This window comes from Conger conger, chromosome 8 (assembly GCF_963514075.1).
Source record: "Conger conger chromosome 8, fConCon1.1, whole genome shotgun sequence".
Taxonomy (NCBI): domain Eukaryota; kingdom Metazoa; phylum Chordata; class Actinopteri; order Anguilliformes; family Congridae; genus Conger; species Conger conger.
Genome location: NC_083767.1, coordinates 6,926,140 through 6,953,232, shown reverse-complemented (window position 1 = coordinate 6,953,232; position 27,093 = coordinate 6,926,140). Strand labels below are relative to the sequence as shown.

Below are 27,093 nucleotides of genomic sequence, written 5' to 3'. Positions count from 1 at the left end.
TGTGTGTGTGTGTTAGTGTGGGTTAGTCTGTGTGTGTGTGTGTGTGTGTTAGTGTGGGTTAGTCTGTGTGTGTGTGTGTGTGTGTGTGTGTGTGTTAGTGTGTGTTAGTCTGTGTGTGTGTGTGTGTGTGTGTGTGTGTTAGTGTGGGTTAGTCTGTGTGTGTGTGTGTGTGTGTGTGTGTTAGTGTGGGTTAGTCTGTGTGTGTGTGTGTGTGTGTTAGTGTGGGTTAGTCTGTGTGTGTGTGTGTGTGTGTGTGTGTGTGTGTTAGTGTGGGTTCGTCTGTGTGTGTGTGTGTGTGTGTGTGTGTGTTAGTCTGTGTGTGTGTGTGTGTGTGCGTGTGTGTGTGTTAGTCTGTGTGTGTGTGTGTGTGTGTGCGTGTGTGTGTGTTAGTCTGTGTGTGTGTGTGTGTGTGTGTGCGTGTGTGTGTGTTAGTCTGTGTGTGTGTGTGTGTGTGTGTGTGTGCGTGTGTGTGTGTTAGTCTGTGTGTGTGTGTGTGTGTGTGTGTGTTTCACTTCTCTCAGTTCCAGGAAGTGCCCGTGGCTGAGATGGCGGGGCCTCAGAGCCCTGAGACGGCCCTCCTCGGTCCCCGGAGCGAGTGAGTCTGGAGTTCATTATTCTCCGGGAGTTTTGGGATAATCCCGTGGCTCATCCCGGCCGTGTCACCGCTGTCCCGGGACGGGCCGGCGCTCCAGAGGCACACGGGCGCTCCGCCTCGCCGAGTCTCGTCCTGCTTTACATATCCACAGACGTCAGGGGTCAGGGGTCAGGGGTCAGGGGTCAGGGGGGGATTTGAATGTCAATGGAAATGACTTCCTGTCTGTGAGGCCTGTGGCCTGTCCCGACAGCAGACTGCTCGGGTCATCTGATCTTTTTAAATTTATTTTTTTTAGACATGTTTTGTTTTTTCTGGAAGTGGCGGAGTTCCTAGAAATTCAGGCAGAGCGCGTTACGTGGGAATGAGCGACCGACAGCGGCTACACAGCTGCAAGCCACACACAGCACGACGGCCTGACATCGCCCCGGCAACCGACCCGGCGACGCCCGTCAATCCACCCTGTGCAGTTTTGCCACTCCCACATTTGGATGAAACATTCTAGAACACGGAAAACAGAGCCAATGAGCTGCAAACACAAATACACACACACACACACTCTCTCACTCACACACTCACACACACACACACAAACACACACAAACACACACACACACACACACAGGAGCTCTATATTATCTAAGCAGGAAACATACTTTGCTGCTGCTACTGCACACAGACACACACAAATTAGGTTAACCAAAGATACACAATGGAAAATTGTACAAATATAATGGCTAATTTTGTCATTCACTTAAATGGAAATGCAAACAAGAAACAGGAAATGGTCTGCATTTATATAGCCCTTTTATCCAAAGCACTTTGCAATTAATGCCTCTCATTCAGCCATTCACACACACACACACACACACACACACACACACACACACACACACACAAATAGTGATAGGCTGCCATGCAAGGTCCCAAAATGTTCTCACAATGTTGGTGGAATGTTCAGTCAAGGTTATGACATTGGCCCTACAGTGGCAGCAGCATTGTGAGAGCGCTTTGCGTTGGCTGGGTTGCATTAGCACAGCAGTAAGCTCCAGAAGAAGACACGGGCTGAAGCACAAACAGGGTGACGGCCTGTTTGTGACCTCACACAACCCCGGCAAATCATGGTGTGACTCATTATCAGTCACATGCAAACACACTCTTCTTCCACACCAAGATAGTCAACTGTACAGCGTAACTGCACACCGAGATAATCAACTGTACAGCGTAACTGCAACTGTACGGCATCTGAAGAGGCCCCCCTGTTCCTTCAGGGCACCACTACAGCCACTGCACGAATAACCAACTTGGCTGTGGTCTTGTAAATCAGAAGTTCATATTGAACAAATAATAATAATAACTTGTCTCTTTTTTCCAAAGCAACTTACAGTACGCAGGGACAATCCCCCCTGGAGGAATGCTGGGTTAAGGGCCTTGCTCAAGGGTCGAACAGCTGTGCGGATCTTATCATGGATACACCGGGGCTTGGACCACCCGCCTTCTGGGTCCCAGTCATGTAACTTAGCCACAAAGCTACAGGCTGCCGCTAACTAACGGTAAAAACCTCCCGGCCGAGCGGACTAGCCCTTCCAAAGCGCTCATCACCGCGCCGGGCCTGCTGAATGGATGGGGAGAGCGCTGGCGTTCCCACCGCAGGAAGCTCTAATCCCGCTTTCCTGCCGCGCGGCGGCCGGTGAACGGACGCGTTTCATTGGCTGCCGCTCACTCTTCCGTCCTTGCGATGCTTCTGCTTCTTTCACAAAAACAGCTTGTGGGTACAAGCGTTTTCCAAGTGTCTCACGGCACCACAAGGTCTACGCTGTTCAGCCAACACAGAATATTAGTACAAGCTTCAACGACGATGAACGAAAACTCAAGCCACAAAACCACAAGCCTTCTGCCCTCTTCCTGGGACAGAGCATTCTCTGAAGTCCTCTGAGCCGTACTTCTACAGAACCACTCAGCCACTGATACAGGATTGAAGATTCAAAACTACATTACCCACAAGGGAACTAACACAGTTAGAAAGCCTTTGGGCCCCTCTCAACCAAACTTTGGTCAAATGTATACTTGAGGTACATTACCTATTAAAATGCTGGTCACATCTGAAGACACTGCGAGACGCCTCAGTATTCTCAATTAGACATGCCACCGAAAGGAACAAAATGTAGGCGACAATCAAACAAAACAACTGTTGAATATTAATGAAAATAGATGTTTCCTTTGAAACTGTGATAAACATGCAGTTATGTTACTGTCACCTAAAGGGTTACAGAATGTTGAATAAAGTATCTGACCACAAATACAGTCAGCAAGCCCCTCGCCCCCGAGAACACCAGACCCCCGCAGACATGCAATTCAATTAACTGAATTAGCTTAATCAACTTAAACTCAATGAACTCAAAAAAAGAAGATGCAGTGTTCTATGACTATTTTTTCAAGTAATTAATTGAATTGTTATGCGTTTCCTGAGCGGACTGGATTTGAATATCATTGACCCCCGGTGACAGTAGTGAGGAACAGATGACAAACTGGGCGCAGGCCGCTCGAGCGAGCCGTGAACTTCCGGAAGGTTCTATGCAGCGCTGGCAACAGGAGCGATTTCCTCAATCAGCCAGCTCCCCAAAACTCACTCCACAGGGCTCAAACCCTTATCTGGCTCCGAACAAAAACCCCTAATCCAACGCAAACACAATTCACTTTTCACCGTTACAATAACAATTTCATTTCAAACGCAGAAATAAGTGAATCGTGCATCTAATCTGAAGAACACAACAACCGCAAACTGAAGACTGCTGGGAGCAAGCAATAAAGCTGGGCCTGATTCCATTTCAGCTTCAGTCAATCCAGAAAAACTAATTACAATTCAATTCATTACTACTTGGAAACATTTTCCAATTTATTCATTTCCTGAATTGACTGGACTGAAGTGGAACAGACCCAAGCCCTCCTGACCAATCACGCAGTCTCGTGACAGCTGCCACAGCCGATAATCACACGGCCATTCCTGAGACAACCTCAGCTTTCATCACTTTCTAACGAACCCAAAATGTGGTGAGTCAGAGGCGAGCCACAGAAAACACAGCGCTGTGTTCATAGATTAGCCTCACAGGGTGACCTGGCCTTCTCCATCAGGGACCCGAGGGTTCAGCAAAGGCCTACCTGAGGACATTAGACTGGCCAACTCGTCATCTTTTAAATCACTTTTAAAGACGTATTTTTATCGACTTGCTTTTAAAAAATGACAGACTGCATTGACTTTGTTATTATGTCTGATGTCTGCACGGTTTCAAGATTTTATAATGTTCTCTTTGTTGTTTGTTTGGAAGCACTTTCTAACACCGTTTTGTTGTGAGGCACTGTTGAAAACTGCTATATAAATAAAGTTTATTATTATGATAATAATCCGTCAAACAGCGAGTGATAGATCCTCACATTCATCTAAATGCATGGCAGAGTTGTACTTTTGTACTTATTGTAAATAACTACACATAAAGCTTGCTTTAAAGAAAAGGCTTCTGACTTTCTGAGATGGGCTAGTCATTCATATACCTCCATAGTGACTCCCCATGCTGAATTTAACATCCAAAGCCTCGTAAATAAAATTCCCGGGCGTAAAACCAGGGCGCGGCCGCACAGTGAGGCAGAAGAGTTGTGAAACAACGGGTAAAGCGTCAGCCGAGAACGACGAGGGGGAACGTCAGTGTTCATCAGCCGCTCGGAGGGGAAATCACCCGGGCGTGCCAGAGACGACCGATACGCTACCGAAACGAACAGCTGCAGACCCCCCCCCCCCGCCAAGACCCCTGTCCCGCCTCAAACCCCCCTCAACAACTCTACAACAACCTGTTTATCACTCTCGCATCATATCAGAGGGACGGGGGTCGCACGAGAAACGTCCGGTGGGGATCGTTTACTCCACAGAAATAAAGAAACATGAGTGAACCGTATAGGGTGGGTGTTCTCCTCACACCAGGGCCAGCACGCACAGCTTGCATTCCCAGCACATACGCGGGTCCGGCCCAACGCGGAGGTGCCAGGGCGGAGAGACCATATGGGAGGCACCAGGTCACTTCTCAGAACCCAGACCGGAGCCTTCCCAACTCCAGATATGGACACACACTCGCGCACTCAAGCACACAAACACAGGTACTGTATGTGCAGGCGCACACAAACGCATGCGCACAACCACACGCGCGGGCACAAACACACTCAAAAACATACACACCCATGCACGCTGACACATACACAAACAAACCTACATGTACATACACACGCTCTGTACACATTCCTGCACCTAAACACACGCCCGCGCGCACGCACGCACACGCACACACACACACACACACACACACACACACACACACACACACACACACACACACACACACACACAAAAACTGACACATAAGTGCGACCACACAAACACATGCATGTAGGTCGCATGTATATACACACACACACACACACTAACAAACACAGACACACTAACACACACGCTCACATGTACACACGCACACACAGACACAACAACACACTAACGCACACAGACACACTAACACACACGCTCACACGCACACACGCACACACAGACACAACAACACACTAACACACACAGACACAAGCTTAGGGGAGGGCCCTGCTCCTCAGTGTGCTAGCGGCCTAGCTCCTCTCAGACCCCATGCTAGAGGAATGTGCTGCCTTGCACCTGATTCACAGTGACGGAATGGCGGTCTGTGCCAGGCGAGACACAGGAGGGGAGGGGCCCCACAAGCACAGAGCAGATGTCAGGCAAGGCCAAAGGCCTACGGTGTGCAGAGAGGGACACAAATACGCCCAAATCTGCCCTTCCTCCATCCCTCCCTAAATATGTCCCTTTCAGCAGGGCACAAACATGTCCCCTACGCCATCATTTCTCACATGTCCACGACGCCATCGTCTCTAAAAACAATGTCGCGTGTCACCTGTTAAAGTAGATTCCTGCTTCTACACTGATCTAACCTAACAGCATATGCGATGTTATCAGTCGCGTTGGATGTTATTGCGAGCATCTGCTATGTAAACAAACAGAGATAAATAGTTGGTCTGGAGAGAGAGGGAGGGAGGGACGTGCCAGGTCAGACGGGCCTTCACCAACACTCTCCGCCTCTCCCTGCCCACACGCTCCGGGTCCAAATCCCATGATCCTTTGCACTAGAGAAATGGCAGCGATAATATGGCCACTCAGATTAGCAGGGGCATTCATTAACAGCAGCTGCGTGGCATTAAAACCGCCCGGATTCTGGAGAGGTGCATCGTGGGTCGTTAAGCGGTGAAGTACCGCGATACGACGGGGAGCGCGAGCGCCGTTACGCGGCGGGACGTTCAGTGTCCTCTCGAGAGAACACGTGACTGACGCGGGGCATCGACCCAGATTTACATCATTTCAGCCGGATCCGCCCTCCTCACGATGTTATCCAACAATAGAATGGGCTCAGATCAGTAAGGGAGAAGCCGATTGGTCAAAAGAAGGAGGGGGAGAGGCCAGCAGATACTCATCCGAATCCCGGGGCAGGATTGGTCAGGAGAGGGGGAGGAGCCAACAGACCGTCGCTGAATGAGCAAACGCACCCGAGCCTCATGCAGCCAGCGATTGGCTGGAATTATGACAGCTACCAGGACAGCTACCCTTCCCTGCTCCTCCAGCCCAACACACAACACTTTTCTCTCATAGACAGGCCTCCCGCGGGATTCTGGGAAAGATGCGCTTCGGTGGAACAGTTTCCACGCTCCCGCGCACTTCCAGGTGGAAACGCCGCCCCTGCATCCCCGCGCTAACGCTGACCAGGAGATAGGGACTATCAGGGAGGCACAACATCCGAAAATAAACACTCTCTAACACAGGGTCTGAATAATGGTCCGAAAATGTATAATAATCATGACAAATAAGACACAGCTTGAAAAAAAGGGGAAAAAAAAAAAGCTAAACAAAAGAAAAAGAAAAACAGCTCTGCTGAGTACAGGAATGAATCACATGACAGATTAAAGAGGAGAGCGGATTTCCCTCGGCTGATGAATTGCCGACGCGTCCCCCATTGGCTCAGCAGGTGAGCGGAGACCGGCCAATGAGGAGTGACCTGATCGGAGGTCACCCCTGCAGCGTGAAAGCAGCCCGAGGGCAGCCAGTCGTGCGCACGCACACACACACACACACACACACACACACACACACACACACACACACACACACACACACACACACACACACAGACACACACACACACACACAGACACACACACACACACACACACACACACACACACACACACACACACACACACACACACACACACACACAGACACACACACACACACACACACACACACACACACACACAGACACACAGACACACACACACACACACACACACACACCACACACACACACACACACACACACACACACACACACACCACACACCACACACACACACACACACACACACACACACACATACACACACACACACACACACACACACACACACACACACACACACACACACACACAGAGAGAGCGAGGGTCTCCCTCCTGTGCGTACAGTCCGACAGAGGCAGGGGCAGAAGAAAGAGCACATTCATCCCAGGGCAATAAAGAAGCAGCTTTAGAGCATAATGCAAAGCTCTACACGGGGCTCAGAGTGAAGACCCTACCCCCCCCCCCACACCCCCCCCCCACACCCCCCACCCCCCGCCCACACACCGCACACTTCAGTTCTGGGGAGCTAGCCATTGAAGCACATGCAAATGTTTTTCGGGAGGAAACACGTTTTCAACCCCCCGAAAAGCACACACTGGGGTTTCTCAGAACTCAAGACGCGAGAGCCAGTTCATTCAAAAGCTCCAGCTCTGGCAACTGTCTAAGCCCACTGGATACGCAACTTATAAAATCATCTACAGCCTCTATTAGTACATTTCCACCAGCAATGCCTGGGGAAAACGCGTAACATTACAATCCCCGCCTGATCCTGCAACCACGCGAGCATTTAAACTGATGTTGAAATTCCCCCAGTGAAAAATCAACATCGTCGTTGAAAGACATTGTGGTATGACCTCACCTTCTCACAGATCGGCATCTCTCCATCTGAACACGGGGTACGAACACAGCCACTAAAGCAAAGTGCAAGCATCCGGCTCGATTTGGAGATGAAAATGTCATATCTCCCTCGCAGCTGTCTATTTCTGACCACACTACCAAACAATCTCTCTCAAAAACCTAAATCGGGGAAAGTACCAGAAGTCATAATATTGCAATTATTCATTAAAATGTCAGACGTAAGGTTAAAATCAGGGACTAAATTTTAATGAACATAATACTGGATCTTAACAGCAAGGAAAAGGGTGGATAAAATGATTTGTCCGAGATTCTAGTTTCTTTTACTGGATATGGACATTTACCCAGGAAAGGCTTAACAAAACCAGCAAAACAAAAGATCGACCATTGTAAAAAAAGAAGCAAGAGGCGATTTGCGTCTAAATCAGGGCTAATCGTTCTGCCCATTGAAAGTTCAGGTTAATGAGTACAACCAAGAACAAAGGAGAGCTCCGCCGCCCCTGGAATTGTGGGTAATGAAGTGAGGAAATAAGCCAAGAACTACACAAAGACCTGGACCCCAGCATTATCTGTCACCTGAGCCCTGCCCAGCTCAGGGCAGTGCCATGTTCACCTGTCTCTCACACTCAGCTGAAGCGGAGATACCCGGGGAACAGGCAGTCCCGACGAACGCGCGGCAGCCATTGTTACACAGAGGTTGCCTTGACATTCATCACATGTATTCCCCCTCGGATGAGCACCATAAATCACCGGCTTTCCACAGCCAGTGCAGGGCTCAGCTCTCAGGCCACACTCAACACCAGGGCTCTCCAGGAGAAGCCTGCCTGAGGGCCAGGTTACACACGGAGAAGTAGTGATCAGAGTACAGGGAGGAAAGACATAGGCTGCATGTGTGTGTGTGTGTGTGTGTGTGTGTGTGTGTGTGTGTGTGTGTCACTGCACAGACGACCGCACACACACAAACATGCACGCAGCATGTACACTCACACAGACAGACACACGCACACACACTTACATACACACACCAACAAACACACCCATCCAAACACGCATGCACCCACCCACCCACACCCACGTGCGTGCACACCCACCAATACACACACACACACACACACATACATACATAGTCACTCAGCAGCTGGCATTCCAGAAAGCTGCTCTCAGAAATGACGGTCAGCAGCAGCAGTGCTAGCGTTAGCTTAGCGGCCAGAGCCCAGGGGCTCTCACACCGCGTCTCTCACACCGCAGGCCTGAATGGCAGAGGGGATTTAGTGGCATTCAACACCACCCGGCAGCTGCCACAGCCCCAGTGCACCCCAGAGACAGAGAGAGAGAGAGAGGAGAGACAGAGGAAAATTTTACAGAACGAGAGAAAGAGAAAATGAGAAGGAGAGACACAGACACAGAGAGAGCATGAGAGGAAGAGAGAGAATGAGGGAGAATGAGACAGAGAAAATGGAAACAAGAATGAGAGAGGCACAGAGAGAGCAAGAGCGGGAGAGAATGACTGGGAGAGGGAGACGGGAGAGAGAGAATGAGAGAATTAGAAAGAGAATGTGAGAGAGCTGAAACAGTGCCGTGACCAGCAAAGAGCTCAATTATACCAACCCCTAGAGGGAGGACACAAAAATAAATGATTTTGCCGTGCAGGTGTCCTTGAAGCTGGAGGACCTTCTTCTGCCTGCGTTTCTTTTTCCAGAAACATTACTTTATACATGAAATGTAGAGTAAACCAGAGGAAGACTAAGACAAAGCACACGCAGCTCTGAATCTGAAAACTCCCCCAGAGCACATTAATCATATGAATTTATTATTTATTATTTTTATTATGAAAAACGTATTCGGGAGCATTTCAGTGCACGCCTCCTTTGCATATGAACACCAATGCTGAATTAATTTCCATAGGAGAAAAATAAAGCACTTATTTATTCCAGCAGAGCATTTCAGTTCATGGGCTTTGCTTGAACTGTGAGTGTTCTGCTCCAAGGGTGAACTGAGGTGTTTTCTGAGGCGTTTTCAGAACCGGTTGTGAGATCTAATCGTCACTTCTATGGGGGGGGGGGGGGGGGGTTCCTAAAATAATAAAAGCTAAAACTTTTTTTAAACCAAGTTTTAGTTCTTTAACAGGGTAATAATGATTGTAACAAACGAACGGATGATTTCAAATCAACAACATTTCCAAACTATGAAAATGTGCAGCATCCTGAAAACGTAATTAAGTTTAATCTCGTGACTGGGTATGATTAATGATTATACTTATTATACCAGGGAAAACTGAAAATATTTAATACATTTTATGAGCATAAAAAAAGCATCTCTAAACCAATCGGTGTCGAGCATGAAACAAGAACCTAAGTAAGAACCTGGCATCAGGTTTCCTGTTAAAAGATCTCAAAATTACTGTTCAAGAGGTGGACACCAGCTTTTAGTCCAACCACTTTACCCCGCACGGTGAAGCGGCTTTGTTGTCACTGTCAGCTGTTGGTTTAGTCCCACCCTCTACCAGTTTCCGGGTAGTAACAGCCCGGCCAATCAGTACGCTAGTTCTCACTGCAAGAGGACAAAAACAAAACTTGCTCTCACCCTTCTGAACCTTAACGAGAGCTCGGCGACCGGGTTAAACTTATTTTCTGTAACATATTTATTGATGTCTGAAAAAAAAAACAGCGCATTTAAAGTTGTCAGCCCCATACAAGACATACCAGGCGATATCGTCAGAGATCGTGTTGTTTTAGCCTTATAAAGTTAAAAAATGCAAGTATATATTTCCACATTTCTTTTCAGTATACATTTATAGAACATATAGCCAAGTGCGGAAATAAGTCACTACAGTGCTAAGTAGAGCGCAGAACCATTCAATGGCCACGGTTCGTGGAAACTTTTCAGCCCAAAGAAGCAGCGCTTGTTCATTATTGAAATTAAAGCATCTAACTTGCCCTTCTAAAGCAATCAATTAAGCCACGGCCGTCTCAGAACATCTCAAGAGTAACGAGGGAATTTGCATTCGAAGTTCTAATAGCAGCCAACAAGGGAAATGAGGATGTGATGAAACACCACGAGTACACCTAAAACGGATCTGGTGTGCAAAATAATAAAATACAACATGCTTAACTACGGATACATTATACATTATACGTGTATTCCAAAAGTTGAAGTTGAAGTTGCATTTTCTGGTTAGCTAGCTGAATCTCTAATTACATAAGCCTTAGGAGTGCAACAAGGGATAAGGGCTACAACTGCATCGCCCCTTTTGGTACATTTTAGTTACATAAAATGGGCTACCTAGCCAACGAGTGAGTTTCACCACTACATTCACAAATACACAGCTACAAAACCAGTTCTATTACTAACTGAACAATGTAATGGGTTGAAATAGACAATGCAATATGAATCATATTCCAGAATTGGTTGAGAGTTGCACTGATGGGGAGAAGAAGGAAAAAAAAAAAAACTTATCTAACGCAAAAAGTTGTTCTCTCGCTAGAACTGTATTCACGATGAAGACGTAATGGCGACACTGAGTGGGTTCTAAGCCAGAACTAAAAACGGTAATAAACAATAGAATATTAAATAATGTTCTATTCTTTGTAGCTAACTTACAGCAGCTTACCGAGAGAAATAAAACTAAGGTATGTATAACTCAAGTGCCATATCGCGAGAAACGCATTTTAGCTCCCACTCCCTGTTATTCATGAGCAGAATAACAAACTTTTTGACAATGAAAACATAGCTAACCATCCTAATTAGTTAACCAATATTTCACACAATTAAACCATGTTACTGGCTAAGCAACACATTTAATGTTAACCTAGCTAGCAAGGTGGAACCAGATTACTGTAACGCTAGTCAGACTAGCTAGTTGTAAGTAGCACATTAGCCAAATTATAGCGTTAAAATATGACGCTAACATTTTCATACGTAAACAATTTATCTTTTCAAACAGTAAGCAAGCACTCATGGATTGAAGGGGAAATCAAACGTTGTGTCTCATACGAATCCAATAACGTTAGTCAACAGTTGAAATATCCAAATACGGCCTGTATGCTGGCGTTAGCTAGGTAGTTACCAGGCGTTATGTTCACAATTTTTTCTTAACTAAGCGAGTATCATTGCGAGCTAACCAGAAATTACCTTGTCCCTTGCTGACCTATTGTGTAAAAACAGCCTGGCCGTGTACCGATTTATCTATGTATCTATTTATTTATTTATTTTATTCCACCATTAACCCTGTAGCTAGCTAGTTAGCCTAGCACAAAGCTAGCAAACGTTCCAAATCTATAAAATTCCAATTGCTAACTAGCAACAAACACGCATAGAAACCTAGGCAGTTTACAAGCTTGAAAAATAATAAGTAACGTTATATTAATAGCACAAACAAAAACTGGCCTGCTAGCTATGGGTAAAGCACTTATCGACAGCTGTTTAATGTGGTGCAACAATAACTGTAATTTTTCTTATTGGTTTGCCAGCTAGCTGGTTACTGAGCAAACAAAATTACAAAACCGTTTCGCAGGACATATTTGACGTTTTCAACATTTCAATGACTTGGCTTTACTGGCTAGATAACCAGCTTGATAATGTTGACTAGGTCCTCAGTAAGCCTATGACTGTGGGCTAGCTAACAATCCATACTGCTAGCTTGCCATTTTTATGGCCAATCCGATGTACAATCATTTGGCGATCATCAAAACAGCATTTCCACTTTTGTCATAAAAACCTCAAACATCAACCTTTCTGACATTATTATTTACTCACACGTGTAAACAAGGCAAACAAATATCACACATAGCTTACAGATGTTAGAACTCTGTTTTTAAAACAACTGTCATTACTATGCAATACAACAAGGGAATATCTTTTCTTCTGTTTCTGTTGTTTATGTTCTTAAAAGGATACAGTTTCACCACGTCGGTGTCCATTCGCCTTTTACCCGGACTTGGAGACGACATTTTTATATTCCTCTGTAGAATAACAGTGCAATAATCTCCTCTGTCGGTCGCTCGAACGCTTGACTTTTATATTACTTGTTATTTTTCATTGGCCTGCACAAATGGCAGACAATATACAATCTTTACGCGGTCCCCCCACTTTCTCTCCGTTGCAATTTCTCTCTATTTCAGTACCCTCTCTCTCTCTCGCTCTCGTTCTCGCTCTCTCTCTCCCTCTGTCCTGAAGCTTCTATCCCTCCGCCGATTACGTCATATGTCATCGACAGCACTGAAGAGGTGGGCTTAAGCGTCAAAACAAATCGCATGCTTCACTTGTAGTCTGGTTACATTTGAGCGTTGATTTCAGTGCTGCTCTCTCTCTCTCTGCGTTTTTCGCAGTGAACATGTGACAGTAAAAACATGACTATGCCACAAGAACTATATCCTAAAACATGACAAGAAAATATGTTACATTTTGTTGAATATTCACTGGTGATAAAGCTAATAACCGCTTTTAACATTGGGAGCATTATATTTAGAGGACAGACTAAAGCCCTTTTAATGAACAATAACCGACATTACAAATATACGTATTTGTATTAATTATGTACGTATTAAATACAGAAAATAATTTGAGGGCACACTACCATGTCTTTCATAAATAGTCACAGGAGTTTTTGCTGGTCAATTTGCAGTAACAAACGGAATCAAACATGGGTTAATAGCTCCCTGCAGTAGCAGCAGGCCTTCCACAGACCTTTATCATGGCTTTGCTGGGTCACCATGACTCTAGCACAGAGCACACAGGACTCTGGCTGGTCCATGTCTGAATCAGCACACTTGCCGACTATTGACTGTAACAATAGTAGGCAAGTGCACTGATTTGGAAACAGCCCTGGTCTGGTCCTCATTAGTTACATACTTACCTGCTGCTTCATCCACCAGGACCAGAGTGGAGCCTTTATTTCTGCAGTTAACCACTGCTTCACTGTTGACTATCAATAAATCTCCTACACATTCTATATGGGTTGTGGCAGTATGTGGGCTGCCTACACAAGGGAGAAAGATTGGACATGGGGACAGAAATAACAGCGTGTTGTGTGAGCAGTGTTTCAAATGCCCAAGCGCTCCATTTTCATACTCACTTCTCACCTAATCAGTGTGTTGCAGGCAAACCAGCTGAGCTGTTGGTCTGGACTGAGGATTAACATCGGGTACGCTGTTGTGAGATCTCCTGTCAGCTTGTCAGCAAAAATAATCATGCATGACACACAAATCCTTAACTCACAGTGTTTTAATCAGAAATCTGTACTCACTCCCTTACTGTGAAAAGCTTCATGGTTATAGAAATATATTTAATTGGACAACAGGCCACTTGATTTGAGATTTAATCACATTACTACAAACATTTTACATTTTACAGTGTAATATTAATTGGAGCTACATACAATTCATGTACACTCAGTGAGCACTTAGATAGACCTGTAAACCAGCTTGTTAATGCAAATATTTTATCAGCCAATCATATTGCAGCAACTAAATGCCTGAAAGCATGCAGACATGGTCAAGAGGTTCAGCTGTTTTTCAGACCAAATGTCAGAATGTGGAAGAAATATGATCCAAGTGACTTTGATCATGGAATGATTGATGGTGCCAGACCATGAGTATCTCAGAAACTGCTTATTTTCTGGGATTTTCACTCACAACAATCTTCAGAGTTTACATAGAATGGTGAAAAATAAAATAAAATAAAAAATAACCAGTGAGCAGCAGTTCTGCGGGCAAAAATGTGTTGTTATTGAGAGAGGTCAGAGCAGAAGGACCAGACTGGTAAAAGCTGACAGGAAGGTGACCGTAATAAAGTGCTCAGTGAATGTATGCTACTCTGTCTTTTTTAACTAAGGGAAGAGATACTACTAAGGGGACATCAGGCTCTAAAATAAATAGTAAAGATTATCTTCAAGGTTCCGTCTTGCATAATAGCATTGAATGCAAATAAACACCACCATTCAGTCAGTCACCAGGCACCAATTGTTTAGTAAATGTGTACTTAACATCAAAACTCAATGTCTGTCTGAAAGCTACTGCTGCGATCAAAAGTCAACCAGGCTTAAACACAAACATCACTGAATAAATATGTATAAAAACAACTAAGAGATTTAAAGATCATGAATGACATTTTGCCATTTAAAATCAGAATGCTACTCAATGTCTAACAGTGGACATTCAGTACAAACACAAGAAAAAAAAGCAGATAGGCAAAGTAAAAAAAGAAGACAACTTCAAAATTATACAGGGACCTCTTAATAGGTAATCAGTTAAACAGGACAATAGTTAATAGTTTTAAATTCCACAATGGCAGAATGGTATGTGAAATGCATAACACCTCATCAGGTAAACCTCGGGGGTGATAATTCTTTGAATTATAAATCACTGAGATTTGACGGACCTTTGCTCAAACAAAGGCAGGACTGAGTCAACAGACCCCCCCCCCCCCTTTCAGGAAAAGTAATAAAAAACCCACAGTGCTGATGGAAACTAAGGAGAACTGTGTCTGAGCATAAATACAGGTTAGATTCCTTTCCATGCTTTCAATTTAAATTGTATCCCTGTGTGAATGAGAACCAGCACAATGTGGTCAATATTTAAAATTGTGTGTTGAATTGGGTCCATAAATGTTTCATGTGCTTGTTTTGAGGGCGGCCATTTTGTTGACTTGGTTAGCTCTGCTTGCTGGTGAGCGTGTGGGTGAGCTGTGTGTGCTGTTGAATGGAGGGCAGATGGATGGGCAGACTCAGACTGCATCTGAAATCACATACTACTGGCACAACATTTAAATTAAAATCAGCCTGAAATGTAGTACGAGTAGTATACTAGTATGCGGTTTCGGACGCAGCATCACTCACCTGCATCCCCGGGCCAACCTGATAGACTCCCTCTCGCCGCCATTTCCCATGATGCTCAGCTCTGCCCATTCAGCACCCCCCCCCCACTGGGCTCATTCAATAGGCCAAAAGTTCTGTTACATTTCCAGTATTCGATCCACTGAACGGGAAGTTCACTCCGAACGGTTTTGCAACACTCCGCGGGAGGTGAGGTGGGTATTGTGGGGACGGAAACACAGGCTCTGCTAGGGTGGTGGTGGGGGTTACCACATTGCAGCCAGGTAAAGCGTGTAATCGGCCACAGTAAAATGGGCATGTAATCCTCACCGAGATCGGTATGACGACTCACCGTCCATAACCCAAGTACAACAAGGTGGGGATCCTTCAGCTGTGGTAAGCTGCTGCTGATGATGAGAACAGGTAGGCTCGAGTTATGTTTGCGCTCATATGTCACCTGGGCGGACTCACGCAAAAGGCTAGCCTGCCAGTCTTGTGGAACATAACGTAATGGAATGTAATACCTGTACTGTTCTCACCTGTGCTGTTCTCCCATCACCCGGCAGACTGCTGCTGAGCTGCACCCAAAATGCTCTCAAAATGGCCGCCAGGAAACGGCCTCCATTTCTCTTGGCAGCTGCAAATGGGCCAACCAAAAAAACAGACGCTGACACACCCAGACACACACACACACACACACACACACACATACACACTCACTACTGCACAGGCCAACTAAATGATATTGAACGCATTCCTTCTTGAAAGATGAGAGAGATAGTCACAGGTTTTCTTCTCTCTGTCATACAGCAAGAGGTGGGAAAAAAAGCCTTAAGAAGTCATGTAGCCGACAGCAACAAGACACAGCACAGATGGACTGATTAAGGGGAATTTTTTAACCAACAGTCACATAATTTATACACTCTCCTCTCTCCACCTCAGCTGATGTGTGGTGAGCATTTTGGCACAAAATGGCTGCCGTGCTTCACCCAGCCGGGTGCAACACATTGGTGGTGGTTGAGGCGAGTTTCCCCACTTCCATCACTGTACACTGCAGAGTGTGAGCCATGCGCAATACGAATGTAAGAATTATTCATATTCGTATTTTTAATTATCCCATCTGAATGTTCCTCGCTTCTAAGATCATGGATTTTATGTTTCGTTTTTGTGTGAAAATGTAAACCTGCTTTATACGACAGACCTCTTTACTTGTGATGTGGGTGTGATGAGCCGTATTCAGCCAGAGATGCACATTTAACGTTTCCTGCAGTGTCTCCCTGCTCTGGGGCTGGCGAGAGCTCCCATGTTCCTCCTGGCTGGCCGTTCCATTGTTCTCCCCACAGTCCCCTGCTCAGACTAACCCGATTCGGAAAATCAAGAGCACAGCAGGCTCCGTCTAATTTATAAATGTAATTACACAACATGGCCGCCAGATAGACCTCTGAAGGGTAACACACCACCGCCGATGCCATGAATATTTTATGACTTGACACAGTATAATGAGCACGCTGCAGCCCAGGCCAGTGTGCAGACTCCAGGATCTCTCAGGACCGCTCACAATGAACCCTTTGCACCCGAAGCCCTTACTGGCTCCGGTCCTCAGTAAAAACCATTATACCATTTAAAAAACGGATCGCCGCATCATTTAACCTTTTCTTTTTTTGCCAAGAGAATATAATGCACTGCCATTTTCTTGTGTCGCTAAAAGACAAATCGCAAATAAGTCAAGATTGAAACAATCATCCAAAACCTTAATTCCATCCTTGATCACTTCCCAGTAGTAGTTTCTTCACAGAAAATGCTACGGCTTTCAATGCCATGTTTAAAAATACAATTTCCCCTTCCATTGCTAGCCTTCACCATGGCAGGGTTTGCTTCAGTTAGGCAGTTTTTTTGACAGCAATTACACTTCTCCTTCAGAAGCAGCAGTCATGTTAAGAGAAGTAACTGACAACACACAGAATGCCAAATAAATAAATAAAAATCCCACACTACTGCAGTAGCCCACTGTCAGTTCTCAGGCCACAGTAGAGCATACTCAACTGTGATCCTGAAAACGCAGCAATCCTACAAACACTCGCCTCAGGGCTCGGAGGGGGAACCCCCCACCCCACAACGCCCAGCGGCTCAGCCAAGGTCATCTCCACTGGCTAACACGCCCCTCAGCACTGCTACTCATTAACAACGGCAGGAGAGAGCGCCGTAAACACTTAATCATCCGCGCTCTCCCGTACCAACGTACGCAACCCCCCACACCCAAAGAGGATTGCCACGGTGTTTCGGGCTCGTGTGACCTATTCAACTTCCAATCCAGATTTACACGGCCCAACAGGCCAGGTTGTGCTCCTGACGAGAGGTCAAAGGACATCCCCTGGTAAGGATCGTTTCCCCCGTGTTATAAGACAAAGTCATCCATCCGTGTAACGGTTACGCCTTTACGATACACATCACATTGACGTTCAATTTTATTCAAGCTTCACTCAACGGCACAAATCTGAGCATATTTCTGACTAATTGTTTTATTACTCTGGGCACTGCGACTAGTTATTTTGACAGACTGCATTAAATGGTTTATTGAGAAAACGTGCATTTTAAAGTTAAAAGCCAAATATCGTTATTTGTACAAAAGCAAAACAATAACAATGCAATAATAAACACATTCATAATTAGATCATACCACAACAAGCAAGGCATTCTTATGGATCATTCTGGAATAATGTGGACCTGGGAATGGTGGCAGATGGGAATACTTCAATGTTATCCGTTTTACTGGGCCACAAAGACCACGATCACCTGGCATTGTACCAATTCAAAATGGAAAGAATTCCAAAGATGGCAATCACAGGGAATCACCTGTCGCATTAAAAGTTTATTAAAAGAAAAAGTTTAAAATGCATGCTATCTTAGGAGGGCTACAACAACTACAAAACAGCAGTTACACAGAAAGCAGCTTGATCAAAATATTTTACAGCCTTTCACCAAAAAAAAGCATGTTCTTATTTCAATGGCACAGTTTTGTGTTCTACACAAGAGTAATACTCAAAATTTTACTAAAGTTTTAAACAGTTGATTCTGCAAAATTAAAGAAAAACAAACAGCTCTTCCCTTTGTTCAAACAGCAGTGAATCATCTCAATGTTGAGGAAGGCTTGTGAAACAAAATGTCCGTCAGTACAGATGCTTTGTAGCATTGAAAAGTGTTTCATTCCATCACCGCTGAAATACTTCTTCACAGTTTAGAATATGAAGTCAACACAAACATTTACCTCTGAGTTCACCATATGCCTTCTCTTTTCAAAGACTGCTGTAGTAGGTCAGGAAGCCAACCCTGTTCTTTCAGTGTTAATCAGCCGTTATTGTTTACCGTGTAGATATGTTTAAAACGCTCACACTGCACCCCCGTATCGGGTTAAGACTGTCATTGTACCCCCATTTTCACTGCTTCCTTGCAGACGGGTTTTCCGCCTTGGGGCAGGATTCGATTTCGGAACGACCAGGCCATCCACGTGCGAGGTAACGGAGTGAGAGGCTTGATCCTCCCGTCACTGATCTAGTACCACACCTGCGGTGGCTTCCTTGCGTGGCATCCATGGACGCCAATCTCTGAGGTGCTGGCTTTAGCCGTGTCCCCCTGAGAGCTCCCCCTTCTGACACGTCAGGGAATTACAGACGGCTCTGTCGCCTTGTCCACCACAGTCCTCCATTTTGTGTTTTGACCATCCCAGTCCTCGCCCTGCCCCCCCCCACTGTAAACAACATTTTACCCTCCCCCCCTCCCTCATGGACACAAATGTACACTGCAAATCCCCAACCAGATTCCATAAGCACCGGCTCTACGTAAAAAACACAAAAAAAGTATCACACCAGGCGTCGAGATGCACCATGACTGGAGGGGGGAGAGGTTACTGGGAGGAAGAGGACACCTGCCACTGGCGGAATATCTTAAACACCCTCTTCGACTTGTCATGGAGACCCTGGAGAACGGACGGAGAAGCAGTCAAAATGTCAAATGTAGTGAAGCACTACTCCTGGACTTAAGACAGTTCTATGGGTTATATTTTTTTAGACCAAACTAGTCACGGCACAGAACATACACGTCAATTTTACACCACACACACCAAAACTAATACCTGGAGGCCGAAGCTTTCATTTTACAAAAGGTATCAAGTCGATTGTCGATTAACTTCTAACAAATAACTGGTGTGAAGGGACAGCAGAGTTCTACTGAATTTGGAATGACTGATTTTGAGAACAAATTTAAAGTTTGCAACTGCCACTCCATCAGCTACAAGGCGCAGACAAGCACACGCTCATGTAGGCGGCCTGTAGCGTAGTGGTTAAGGTAAATGACTGGGACACGCAAGGTTGGGGGTTCTAATCCCGGTGTAGCCACAATAAGATCCGCAAAGCCGTTGAGCAAGGCCCTTAACCCTGAATTGCTCCAGGGGAGGATTGTTTCCTGCTTAGTCTAATCAACTGTACGTCGCTCTGGATAAGAGCGTCTGCCAAATGCCAATAACGTAACGTAACGCTCGGTCCTGAAAGTGATATTGTAGTCAGCCATCTTGTCTCCCCACTTTATGTCCCACCACTTGGGCTCATACAGTGACTGCACAGGAACAGGTCCACTTTAGTCCTTAATCAAAATGGCCGACAACCAGGGATAGGCTTTTTTTAATTTTAATTGTTTTTTTTAATTCATTTCGAAACGCTATTTAATGTATGGGTTTCATAGTTTTGTGTCTTTATACATTTAGTTAACATTTATTGTCATTATTCACTTATGTGGAACCATGTGGCTGTTAGCCCTGTGTGACAGGGGAAGTTTACCTGGGACGGGCTGGTTCCTGTGGGGCTCAGACACTTCTTCATGGACAGGAAGAGGGAGAGCGAGGCCTTCCAGCCCGGCTGGGGGTCGTCCGTTTCCGGGGGCGGGGCCTGGGAGTCAGTGGGCGGAGCCTCCCGGTGCATGTCACCTCTCCCTGTGCTCACCCAGGGACACCATTCTCTGTGCTGAGCCACAGGGTCGAAGACGTTCCTGTGCAGGTGCGCTTCCTGTGACGCCACAAACCAGACGAAAAAGCACAGGCTTATTCCTTGTGCATTCATCCCAAAGCGCAGAGCAGGGATACTCAATCTTATCCAGAAAGGGCGGGTGTCCAACCAAGCAGTTACACACCTCATAAGGCCCTTACCACAGGCGGTGGTTGATTAGTAGAATCAGGTGTGCTTGGTCGGAACAAAAGCCTGCGCCCAGTGCCCTTTCTGGGTAAGATTGAGTATCCTAGGCTTAGAGGGTTCCATGGTAACCTGGCAAAATTCCAAACCAGGCTCTCTCAACCTGCCACTTAATCATCCCTGGTTTAAATGGCTAAAACCCCTTCTCTCCCTTAGCTGACGTGTGGTGAGCGTTCTGACACAAAATGGCTGCCGTGCATCACCCAGGTGGGTGCTGCACATTGCTGGTGGTTGAGGAGTAAAGTAAATCACTGTAAATCGCTTTCAGTGTGGAAGGTGCTAGGTTTGGGAGGGTTCTGGGTTTCAATTCAGTGAACTTGTTCAACTATCTCAGTGATCCTGCTTCATGATAATGGGCAATAACACATACGGGTGTCTGTCTAAACTAATAGTTTTAACATTGGATGAGTAAGTGTAAATAAACAAGTAAATGTACAGAGACAACCAGAGAAATGGCAGAGAACCACCCTCCTCTCTCCGTGTGTCACTGCAGAAGCCCCACAGAAAAGCTTTAGCTCCATCAGTCTATAAACATTACAAAATGGCTGCCTGTGACTCATCTCTGAAAACATTCAAAGACAACAGGCCATTCAACCCAGCCATCTCAACCCATCCCATCAACACCAGGCTTGATAGGGTGCTAGATACCATTCTGTTTTTAGGCAAACTAAGCAGTAGGTACACTTAGTGGCGGGAGAAGGCGAGCATCGCTGGGCTGAACGGCCTGTTCTCGTCATGATGTTATGTTAGCTAACTCAGGCATCCTGCTTTGTGGAAAAGGGCCGTGGTCTCTCAGGTTTAAAGGAGTCTCTGATTCGAGGAGAGAAATGAACAGCAGCAGCTCAACAGGCACAGAGGGAAAGGATTGAGTAGCCCTGCACGGATCACTCCATCGTGCAGTGTGTTTTCGGGCGTGCGAAGGCGTACCGGGCTGCTGGAGGAGGACAGGCGGGGGCGCTTGGCCTTGCGCTGGGGGCTGGAGGGCACTTCCCCGCCGGGCCCCTCTCCCTGCCCACGGCTGCGGGTCATCGGCCTCTTGCCCCGGGGCAGGGGGCTGGCCGGCTCCTCGATGGGGCTGGGGGAGTCCCTGCTCCGAGTCCGGGCCACGGGGGACGGGCTGGCCTCGGGCTGCACGGACAGGCACAGACACAGACACAGACACAGACACAGACACAGACACAGACACAGACACAGACACAGACACAGACACAGACACAGACACAGACACCTGGGTCAGGTACGTCAGCTTAAACGCGTTAATCCGAGGCTGCCCGACCCGGTTCCTGGAGATTTTAATTTCACCACTAACCGTAGGTTTTCATTTCAACACTAATTTGCCACACCTAATTCCATTAATTACCTGCTCAACAACAACTCGGGCCATTGAATGAGGTGTGCTTTGTTAGGGTTGGCGTGAAAACCTACAGGACAGTAGATCTCCAGGAACAGGGTTGGGCAGCCCTGCTTTAACTCTTTAAGACGGCAACAAAATTTCAGCAAATTGGCAACAATTCCACAATAGATTTCCGTGCATTCAGACTACGATTCTTGTTTCATACGATCATTTTGGTTGATAACATGTCTGCGAGTATTCCGGTTTCACAGGCAAGAGTAAAATACTTAAATCCAAACACTCGGCACAGATAGTGTTCAGTTCATAGGCGCTAGCCAGCCAATCAGAAACGAGGTTTGTTGATATCAATGGGCCTTAAAGACACAGTCACTAAAACAGCCTGTTCTTGGTAAAGCTCATGAGAGGCGCTGGGGAATGGACATTTAAAACAGGATCGGGAGCACTTGTGGTACTTAAAACCACACAAAAAGCCTTCTTATGGATATCAGGACCCGAAATAAAACACCGGAAAATGCACAACACGCAACCTTTCAGTTGAAGGAAGCGAAGCGGCACCCACGGCCGTCTCTGACGCAGGCCGGAGGGGCGGGGTTACCTGCTCGGGGCGCGAGACGTCCTGGCTGCGGAGCTTCATCCGGCAGGGCGTGGGGGAGGAGGGTGCGGCCCGGTCCGCCCGCCCCTCCTGTCCCGGGCCGGGGGTGGAGGGCGTGCCGGGGGTGCTGAAGCACTCGTCCCCCCCCTCGCTCACCCCCGTCCCCTCGATCTGGTGGAAGCTCCACAGCCCCACCTTGCGCTGGCAGTACGAGCAGGTGAGGATGGGCAGGTGCAGGGAGTTCAGGGTGGAGCTGCGGAAATGCATTGTGGGGATTGTAGTTGCGTTAAGCCGAGTGGGAATTTTTCCAGAAGAGAAATGTGCAGGGAGTTCAAAGATTAGCTGCAGAAGTGCATTATGGGGATTGTAGTTTCATGAAGCTGAACAGGAACTTCATTTTTAAAAGTAACTTTTTTTTTCCACAAATTATAGGCCTCATTTTCCCAGGCTGCAAATTTGACACGAGAATTGTTGCAGACATGGGAAATAAATTAATTATGGGCGATTGGCATTACATTAAGTTGAATAATATTGCAAATAAAATATGTATATACTGCCACATTCATACTACAATAGGGACATTGGCGTAATGGGATTGTGGGTAAAACTCTCTGGCGTACCTGGCAGCCCAGCCACAGAGCGCCACGATGCAGGCGGCCACCTGGATGGACAGCGGCTCGGCCAGGAGCTTGGCGGGCGAGCGCCCCTCCTTCCGCAGCTCCTCCTCGATCAGCTGGAGCAGGATCCCCATCACGTCCTCCGTCAGAGCCTGGGAGGAGGCCGAGCACAGCTTCAGCACGACGGAGCGCAGCCACGCGAACGCCACAATCAAAACCCCTAACCCTTCCCTCAGCTTCAGGACGACGGATCAAAACCCCTTACCCTTCTCTCAGCTTCAGTACGACGGATTGCAGGCATGCGAACGCCAAAATCAACCCTCAGCTTCAGTATAACATGCAGTGCAATGGGGCACAGGCATACACACACCCCTGTCTCAACTCCACTGTGGACTGGAGCAATGCCTATTGGTTTCTTTAGCACCATTATTGGCTTCCTTGAGAGCTCACCATGGCTTTGAGATGTTCATCATGGTTGTTAGATGCTCACCATGGCTTTGAGATGTTCAGGCTTCATTGCGGGCAGCTGTAGCTCCAGCAGGCAGGAGCTCTTGAAGCGCTCCAGGAAGGCGTTGAGGAGAACACCAGGCTCGTTCACCGGAACCATCCAGAAACGGTCTGCAAAAAGGCGAACGCTTAAGTTCGAGCCACGTCCGCTCAAACACAAAAAGGCACAATTCCAACACACTCCAGAAAACAAGTCCGAACAGGCTCTTTACCTGGACAGGGAAAATCAGGCCAGAAGCAAAACTTCTCATGTTGTGTCTGTAGTAGTTTTGTCAACTCTAATATGCGTCCTTCATCTGCAAACAGGAGAATTAACATTCAATGAAAACATTGATTCCACAATCCAAAATTAGAACAGTATGCACAATAAAAAAATCTTTCTGAACGCAGCCCCACTCTTTAACCCACCCAAACAATCAGAGCGTTTAAAAGTTAACCATGGGTGAGACAGACCAAGGGCTCACATTTCAGGATGTCCTGAGAGGTCTGGATGGAGGCGCACAGGAAGGCCTGGCAGCTGGAGCACTTGAGCATGTCGCTGTCGATGTTGATCCATCCGTACCTCGCACACCTCAGGGGGGACAGCACGGGGGGCTTCCCGGCCCATTTCAGACAGTGCAGCACAGTTAAGGAATGCTCCCAAAATCAGCAGCTTAAAGGCCAGTTGCGACCGACAACTTGCATTGGATGTTGCTAGTTCATACTGGAGTGCATTTATATTTTTGCTGAGGACAACAACCAGTGCCTAAGTTGGGTGACAATAAAACATCCATGAACATCCTGCAATTTCAGTGGAGTGACACTCTGCTGTCGCTGGACTATAAACTGGCCTTTTTGGAACATTTTTTTCAAAGATTCTGAGTCAGTGTTCTAGAACTCCATTGCTTTCAATTAGCAGTAGTGCTTGTTTACATCAGCAGAACGTTCCATTAAGAACATCTGGATCACACGTTTGCAACAGGAATAAGGAAGGATATGGAATAGGACTCGACGCGTGAGAAGAAGGCCTCCTTGCTGACAGCCTCACAGGGGACTTCGCCCAGGCCGTTGGGATTCGCCGTCTCTGCATCCTGCTCCGCGCTGAAACACAAGAACCAGGTTCCCTTAAACAGCGAGTTCCTCCGTCCCCAAACCAGCTCGGGTTCGGAGAAAAGGAATGCAGGACATCAGATGTATCGGGAGAGGACTGCAGGGGATTTTTACATTACATTACATTGCATTACATGGCATTTAGCAGACGCTCTTACCCAGAGCGACGTACAACGAAGTGCAGATCAAACACAAGTACAAGTGCGAAGAGGACCTGAGAGGACAGTACAGTTCCGAGTCCTAGTGTAAACATACAGATAATCAGAACCCTTGAAGAATACAATCAACTTCCAAACTAGCATGCCACAGTTGGCAGCTAGAATACCCTGAGTACAAGAATACAATAGCTAATACAAAATATCTATACCAATACCAATACCTAATACCAATATCTATACAAGTAACAATATCTATACAAGTAACAATATCTATACAATCTATACATAAGTGCCATTACAGTCTATGGCATATACAAGGCTAATCATGGTGGTGAGTTACAGAGGGAAAGGTGTAGCCTGAAGAGATGAGTCTTCAGTCCACCGGGAGGTCATTCCACTACTGTGGGACCAGGACAGACAGCAGTCGTGAGCGTGAAGTGAAGGTGTGGCGAGAGGGAGGCGCCAGACGGCACGAAGTGGCAGAACGGAGGGGTCTTGTTGGTGTATAGGTCTTCATAAGTGATTGAATATATACAGGGGCTGATCCCTTAACTGCCTGGTACGCAAGCACCAAAGTTTTAAATTTGTTGCGAGCCATAACAGGCAGCCAGTGGAGGTTGCTGAGCAGGGAGGTGACATGTGAATGTCTGGGAATGTCTGGGAACATTGAATACCAGATGGGCTGCAGCATTCTGGATCAGTTGTACATGGATCAGTAAACACTTGGCAGCTCTGCTGTACGAAGACACCCTTGCTATTTTTTCTCTCTTCACTTTGCAAACATAGCTTGGGAAAAGGGCAATAATTAAGTCTTGATGATTGTTAACCCTGTACCGAAGAGAGAAAATGAATTATATTGCTATATTTCAGTTCTTTACGTCTATTTTACGATGTCTTTATTATAACAAGCCATTTGATATTGCATTCCATAATGCACTGCCTAAACTATGATTTATTCATATGAAAGGCTGAATGAAAATTGCAACATCGTTTCCATCAAAGCGTTAACTTACACCGTAATGCCCCGTAAAGTAACAACAAAGTTAGCTCCAAATATTTTAGCTACTCTGCCTAGCACTGCAAACATAAACCTGTCGATGTAGCTAACAAGACAACGACTCGCCAAGAAATACAAGCTACATTAGCTAGCTTGACATGACTGGTCAACATATGAGTCAAGAAAAGCCACAAAAAAGTTAGGTTAGTCGGCACTTGCAGAAGTTAGAGAGCTAGCTAGCCAACTGCACGTGTACAAATTACATAACATTCCTCAGTCATATTTAAAAAATGCAGTTCGCAAGTTATCTGGTCCGTGGGTATTTTAATATGGATATGTCATCTGATTAATGAATTCCAAATGTGTAGCTAGCTATATTTTTGCAAACATTCTTCTTCGAGTCATTTTATCGGGTTACATAACAAGCACGCCGCTAGCAACAGCCCATGGGCAGACGGCAGCTGAAGCCGAGAGATAGTTCATGAATCGCCCAGAGCTGGAGCTATCGCTATCTCTAGCTCACGAAATGCAAAACAAGAACATATTTCATCAGAGCCGCGCGCAGCTACTTGCTACCTATCATAGCTAGCACCACGGTGCTTAGCTAGCTTACCAACACGCCCCTTCGCCTTCAGTTACATAGTTGTACAATATAACCGTGCACCGATTCCCAAATAGCTCACCAGTGCCGTCTTCTTTCCTCACACACAACGCCTTCATTGAGAAGTTCGCGAACTTTTTGCGGTGTAACTAATGGAGACTTATTTTTGACATCGAAGTTATCAATACGATTATTCCCACAACCGCCAAACGTCGCCATGTTCAGTCCGTCCTGAACGTCTTCCCCCCTGTTTATAATACCGTCTCTCAAACTCTCGGTAAATAAAGTTCCGCTTTTTGATCTGATTGTTTTCTTGAATGGTTTCAGCGTCAGTCAGTTTCGCCATCTTAAGGTAAAGGATGTTATCATATGTACAGTAGGCTACTGTTAATGATATTATTCCAATTTCATAAAACCTTTAATGTATAAAATATGTTGTAGAAAGTGT

The 27,093-nt window shown here is 46.2% G+C and overlaps 2 protein-coding genes across 2 annotated transcripts in view; both read right to left on the bottom strand.

The window, feature by feature from the left end:
- Positions 1–12,857, bottom strand: part of ube2h (ubiquitin-conjugating enzyme E2H (UBC8 homolog, yeast)) — a 34,052-nt gene extending 21,195 nt beyond the window's left edge. Inside the window, exon 1 of the mRNA XM_061252071.1 lies at positions 12,580–12,857. Coding sequence (XP_061108055.1) covers positions 12,580–12,632 — 53 coding nt within the window. The 5' untranslated portion in view covers positions 12,633–12,857. The remainder of the gene's footprint in view (positions 1–12,579) is intronic.
- Positions 12,858–19,271: 6,414 nt separating this feature from the next.
- zc3hc1 (zinc finger, C3HC-type containing 1) lies at positions 19,272–26,909 on the bottom strand. Its single transcript, XM_061252605.1, has 10 exons — positions 26,728–26,909; positions 24,779–24,880; positions 24,265–24,416; positions 24,013–24,096; positions 23,784–23,911; positions 23,297–23,445; positions 22,680–22,929; positions 21,658–21,858; positions 20,323–20,547; positions 19,272–19,466 (listed from the first exon to the last, which is right to left on the bottom strand). The coding sequence occupies exons 1-10, from the start codon at positions 26,862–26,864 to the stop codon at positions 19,395–19,397; spliced, it is 1,500 nt and encodes a 499-aa protein (XP_061108589.1). The 5' UTR covers positions 26,865–26,909; the 3' UTR covers positions 19,272–19,394.
- Positions 26,910–27,093: the final 184 nt, after the last annotated feature.